This window comes from Benincasa hispida, chromosome 9, assembly GCF_027475165.1.
Source record: "Benincasa hispida cultivar pf3 chromosome 9, pf3_genome.v1.1, whole genome shotgun sequence".
In the NCBI taxonomy this organism is placed as follows: Eukaryota; Viridiplantae; Streptophyta; class Magnoliopsida; order Cucurbitales; family Cucurbitaceae; genus Benincasa; species Benincasa hispida.
The window spans coordinates 68,820,049-68,826,175 of NC_143486.1; the positions used below are offsets into that span (position 1 = coordinate 68,820,049).

The 6,127-nt window shown below is 32.5% G+C and overlaps 1 protein-coding gene across 1 annotated transcript; it reads right to left on the minus strand.

Annotated features, from left to right (window-relative positions):
• Positions 1–1,557: 1,557 nt before the first annotated feature.
• Positions 1,558–4,969, minus strand: LOC120084474 (vesicle-associated membrane protein 711). The gene is made up of 4 exons (XM_039040262.2): positions 4,488–4,969; positions 3,613–3,803; positions 2,858–3,021; positions 1,558–1,942 (listed from the first exon to the last, which is right to left on the minus strand). Exons 1-4 carry the CDS (start codon positions 4,702–4,704, stop codon positions 1,855–1,857), a joined length of 660 nt encoding a protein of 219 aa, XP_038896190.1. The 5' UTR covers positions 4,705–4,969; the 3' UTR covers positions 1,558–1,854.
• Positions 4,970–6,127: the final 1,158 nt, after the last annotated feature.

A 6,127-nucleotide genomic window follows, 5' to 3' on the forward strand; every position in this document is an offset into this window, starting at 1 on the left:
ATATAAGAGTATATTTCCTTCTCTTAACAACTACGTCAACTATATAAGAGATGGTCAACTTAAACATAACTCAATTATGTTCTTTTTTAGCTCAATAATTATAGTGTGAGGATTGGATTATCGATAATTTAGCTATGCTTGAATTGATAGTATATTTAACTAGTTAAAGACATATATCATTATTCGAGATATTTTGAATTCTCACCCCGCAGGTTTGAAGAAAGAAAAAACAGAAAGAAAATTAGAACTTTCCCCCTTGCTTTTGATAGAAAACAATTATCAAATTTGTGGTACTCGAATATGTGCAAATATGTGCAGTGCACATATATATCAAACCTGCGTTTTGCCTGCAATTCAAACCGTTCATATACCTGTGGGCTCACTCAATTGACGTTTAAGACACATTGTTGAGTATCTTTGATTTAACTTTTCAAAGGTTTAGTTTTGAAATTAAGTTATTTAAAAAATAATAATTAAAATGTCTGACAACCCCTCAAAATAGTTTTTAAAACACTTTTAAAATATATTTTAAACCGTTTTTAAATAAAAATGATTTTCTTTTCTTTTTTTTTTTATAAAAAAACATTTTTTGTCTAGTCATTCCAAATAGGTCCATTATTTTGCAAACCCACCGTCCAGTTTACAAATGGACTGATATATTTGAAAAATTGAGGTTGATCAATCTTAAAGAGGGAATATTATAAGTATAGTTATATATCATTGCATTGCAATCACCATACATAAATATATTATCTTAAAGAAATAACTTCGTTTTAGATTTAGATTAACTGTTTTAGTTATTCTATACAACAAACACCTCGAAAAGTACTTAATAACGAGCACAACTCAACTAACATAAAATATATACTCTCGACCAAAAGGTCAAGAGTTCGAATCCTTACAGTGTACGTGAGAGCCGATGCAACACAAGATAAAACATATAGATACATTGAGGTGGGGAAAAAAATCCCAAAATAATAAATAAAAAGAAAAAAAAACCAAAACCAGAACTTTGACATTTGTTTCAAATACCTTTATTCTTCTAAAATTGTACTATCAATCAGCCTTTAAGAATGTTTCAGAAAAAATGTCTCACGAAAATTGAGACTTAGAATTTCAGGTAGTAACCTGAAATGTAAATTGAGATTGCCACCGCCATTGTTCCAAGTCCTACATTGATTCTAGGTTTCAATATTCATCTAAACAACTAATAGATATCTACTCCAAATCCAAAGATAATTTTGAAACCCTCGTAAAAGGTTAATAATCATATTGCAACTTTTAAGATAATAGATATATTTTTGTGACAAAGAAGAAAGTTCATGGTTTTTTTTAATATATATAATTTAATCTTCATTTACTCGAGAAAATGGACACTCATACTACCAATGAAAAAGTAGTATACATCTTTCTAAAGAATGTTAATAATAGTCTCGTTTTGAAGTTGCTTATGCAAAATAAGCACAAGGGAGCTTTTCAGCGAAAAAATTTATAACATTTGGCTGTTAAAAGATACCAAATATGGACTTCTGACGTTCAGAATCAAAGATTTTGAAGTGGGCAAACAAAGCTAAACTTCACTCTGTATAAAAAGATTATAGATTCATCTTAAGAATTTACTTACAATGTCCGATCAAAGCCATGGCTTCTGAAGACGAACAAGTATAATCCAAATCATCAGCACCCTATTATGATGAGGAAAACACAGGGAGAGTACAAAAACAAGCTGAGTTTATAGAATCGACATAAATTAGTGCACGAGCAACGTACACAGCGGTGGAAAATCAATGCAAAACAAGAGGGAGCAACCAAACTATGTAATATTATCATAGGCCAAATTGTTGTTCTCATTCATTATAGGCATGTAGGCAATGTGACTCCATGACAAACAAAAGCCAGCACCAAGTACGCAATCACTAGGAGGAGGATTATTAGCATTACCCTGCAAGTTTTAAGGCATTTATTTCATCAGTAGGAAGCAGAATATCATCATCTTTTACGGCATTGAGATGCTTTCTAAATGAAACTTCTTGAAGCCGAAGTTACACAAACCGGAGAGCATAACAGAGACATGTTTAAGCACTAAGAATGAAAAGGCAGGGGCAGGCACTAGGAACTTTTTTTTTGGGAATATTTTTTTGGTCCCTAGGTTTTGGATTTAGTTTCTATTTGATCCCTAGGCTTTAAAATATTACAGATTTAGTCTTTAAGTTTTGAGTTTGGTTTCAGTTTAGTCTTTAGGTTTAAAATGTACAATTTTATTCTTGAGATTTGAGTTTTGTTTCAATTTGGTTCTTAGGTATTTACACTTTTAATTTGGTTAATTTTTTAAAACTAACTAATAGGTATTACCACTAAAAACAAAAAGTGAGTATTTAATTTAAAATAGAGGTTAAAAATGTAAATCTTGAAACTTAAGGACCAAATTGAAACAAAACTCAAATCTCAAGGGTGAAATTGTAACATTTTGAAACCTAAGGACTAAATTGAAACCAAACTCAAAACTTAAAGATTAAGAATGTAACATTTTGAAACCTACAGATCAAATAGAAAATAGACCTAAAATCTAGGACCAAAAAGTGATTTTCCCTTTTTGAGGAGGGGTTAAGAGCGACCACGCTTTCCATAATGCAGTTTTTCATTTAGTTTGTATGTTAGTAGCAGTTGACAAATTACAGGTGTCTGACTGAGAACAGTTAATATTCACTAAAGGAAAACGTGCTTTCCGTAATTAAGATCTCAACAGCCTATGTCACATATTGCAGACACATAATACAAAAATGCATGAACAATCCTACATTGGTGTACTTATTAGTACTGATGGAGAAGTTATTCTTAAGAAGGGGAGGAGACATACATGAGCTTAACATTTTTCCACCATACTGTGTTTCTGAAACGTCGAGCCTGCTTTCTAAATCGCATGGTGTTTCCTTGCATATTAGTAGTTTTATCCACAAGCAGCTCCAAACGGTCACCTCTCTCTAAAACTTTGTCAATATTCTCTATCATGACATTTCGCACCTGTAAAACATAAAAACTATTGGTTATCAATAACATGTGCTAGTTGCATAACTGAGAAGCAAAACATTTCTAGTGAAAATTTATTTGATATACATTCCCAAGTAGACTGATATCCATGTATTAGAAATCTGGGTCTTTCTTTGTCCTTTTTTTCTTTGTGAACAATACTTTCAGTATACTTCTTGTTGAATTTGTTCCTCCTAATAACGTGTGTTACTCTTTTTATTCAGACGGATCTTGTTTCTTATATGATATTATGCTGAGTCTGATAAGAAGTCCAGTGATATTTTGAGTCTGATTACAATGTGGCAGACTAATGGTGATGGACAACTAGAATAAGGTCCTGGAAGCGTCACACTGAAATGGCCACCAGTAATTAATAGAACTGCAACAAACTTCACAAACAAAATAAATATTCTCACAGTCTGCATCATTATATATATAACCAGCTCCTCATCCGTCCAAATTGAATATGAAGATGCATGTGTCATTACATTACATCCTCCTAGACTAAGCGAATTGTAAGGAGGTTGCTTTCAGCAACTGCATAAGATTACGTAAATAAAATCCTTGAAAATTTTAAATAATCACCTGACTCATTTCACCTTTCAGCCGGTTGATCCTATCAGCATTTGGGTCATTGGAGTAGTATTCCATTTGCTGACTCAGAACTCTTGAGAACTCATCGTTCATGCCATAAGCATTGGCTGAATGAACTGCACGGCCATATGTCCTTACAAATCTCTGATGAATATCTTCAAGGAATGCAAAAGGAATTCTCCCTGTAGAATATAGGTTGTAATTGTCATTTCAACTCAAAACTCATTGACTAGAGTTTACAGTGTGAATGAGTTGGGTTTCAAAGATGACTTGCTGCAGAAATATTATAAGATGATTGGCTTCACTTGTCGGGGGGTCAAAGCCGACTAAGATTGATAAACATTTTATTCCTTATGCCTGTATATTATACAAAGCAGCAAAAATACTCGCACTAATCATTTTGATGTTACTTAAAATGAATTGAAATCATGGAAAATATCATTCAGGTTCAATAATACAAATGTCCTCCAAACTCCATATATACTTTCTTTTAGCGAGCATACACACAGATCAAGCAATACTTGCAAACAAGGAACAGTGAACAAATATAACAACTAAACCAACAGATTTCTTCAAGAACGACGCATAGTCCACGAAAATAAATTATCCTTCAAGTTAAACATAACAACGACATCTGCCTACTCCCCGTCTTCAGACTAGAAGGCTCTACTCACAGTCCACCGCCAATTTTACAAATCAACGTTATGCTGTACTGTGCAACTAAATGATCCGACTATAGAGTGTTAAATAATTAACATTCGCCATCTAAAACAAAAATTATTCAATAATTTGCACCAGACCACTCAATTGCACAACGCATCAGTAACGAGGTTACAGGTGATATAAGCAAACAGAGTGATACTCACTTCCGGCAGTGTCATCGGCCATACAGAGCACCGTAAGGCCATCGGTACGCTTGACGTGAAAGATATACCGATCTTGCGAGTAGGAAACATGAGAATCATCGTTTCCCGGAATTTTCTCGAGTATTTGGCGAGAAATCGAGCTTGCATTCGTCGGAGTTGCAGAAAATTCAGCCAAAACCACCGATCCCCTCGCCACCAGCGCATAAATTATCGCCATGAGAGTGATGATCAAATTGATCGAATTAGGATAAAATCGACTGCAAGAAGCACGGCGCGCGCTGGGAAGGTCAGGATCTTGATTCTCTCACAGCCAGCTTGAAATTCAGGCGTTGAAGATTATCGAGGGGAGAGGGAGAGGGAGAGAGAGAGAGAGAGGGACTGAAATTAGGTTTTTTAAAAATCAAAATCAACATTGCCAACACAGCGGGAATGAGCTAGAAAGTTGATTGCAATAATTTCACCTTTTTTTTTCCTTCTCTTCCAATTATTTTTTCTTATTAAAACAAAATAAAGTAAGTTTTTTTTTTTAATAGAAAAATAAAGTAAGTTAAGGCTTAAATAAAGGTGTTCAAATGATCGGACAATCCAAACAATCGGACTATCCAATCTGTTGATTTTTTTTAAAATGTTTTTTTGAGTTTGGTTGGATCTGGGTTAGGGTGGCCATTCAAACTGCAAAAATCGAACCGTTTCTAAAAACTAAACCGAAAACTTAGTAAAACCGAAAAATATGGTTCAGACCGATTTGAAAAAATTTTGAAACCGAATTAATTTGGTTCAATCCAGTTTCAATTTCGAAAACCAAATTTGAAACCAAATCGAACCGTTTTTAACTTTTATATATATATATATATATATATATATATATATATATATATATATATATATTTATATTTAAAAAAAAAAGTAAAATCGAACCATTTTTTAATTTAAAAAATAAAATCAAACCGAACCGAACCGTTTTTAATTAAAAAAAATATATAACATAGATTTATTAAAAGTACCAAAACCAAATTTAAAAACGAATAGAACCGCATATATGTAGTTCGGTTCAGTTTCACATATTAAAAAAATCAGTTATGTTCAGTTTGACCACCAAACCGAACCGTTTTCACCCCTAAATATCCTAGATTTTGGTATTTAATATTTGAGTTTTATGAATTTTTAATTATTAATATGTGTTGTACACAAATTTAAGCATATTAAGTTAATAAAAATGTAAATAATAATAATAATAATAATAAATAATAAATAATCCGACAATCCAACCCGAATTTTAAGGGTTGGGTGGGATGGGTTGGAGACCCTATTTAGGTCATTCGAGTAGCCAACCCGATCAATCCAATTTTTTTGGTTGGTCCTAAAAACCCCCCAATCCATGTACACCCTACGCTCAACGTAGATTAGAGGGAGAAAAAAAAACATGTGGAAATGAAACTAGCTCAATTGGGATTGATGTAGCTTTGAAAATGATTGTTGGTAGTTGTACTTTTAGAAAATCAATTGTTATAAGAAGCTAATTGATATTTGTTAAATTTTAATTTTAAACATAAAAAAACGTAGATAACAATGTTTGGTAAGTTCAAACTACCAAAATTGATGTAGTTTAGCTATAATGATTAAATTAAACACTATTTAAT

Bases quoted from the DNA above. Each gene is read 5' to 3' on its own strand.
- LOC120084474 (XM_039040262.2), bottom strand. From the start codon at position 4,704: ATGGCGATAATTTATGCGCTGGTGGCGAGGGGATCGGTGGTTTTGGCT. The intron at 3,804-4,487 runs GTGAGTATCACT...TATATTCTACAG, and splicing joins GGCCGATGACACTGCCGGAA to GGAGAATTCCTTTTGCATTC. The intron at 1,943-2,857 runs GTATGTCTCCTC...TAAAACTTGCAG, and splicing joins TGGAAAAATGTTAAGCTCAT to GGTAATGCTAATAATCCTCC.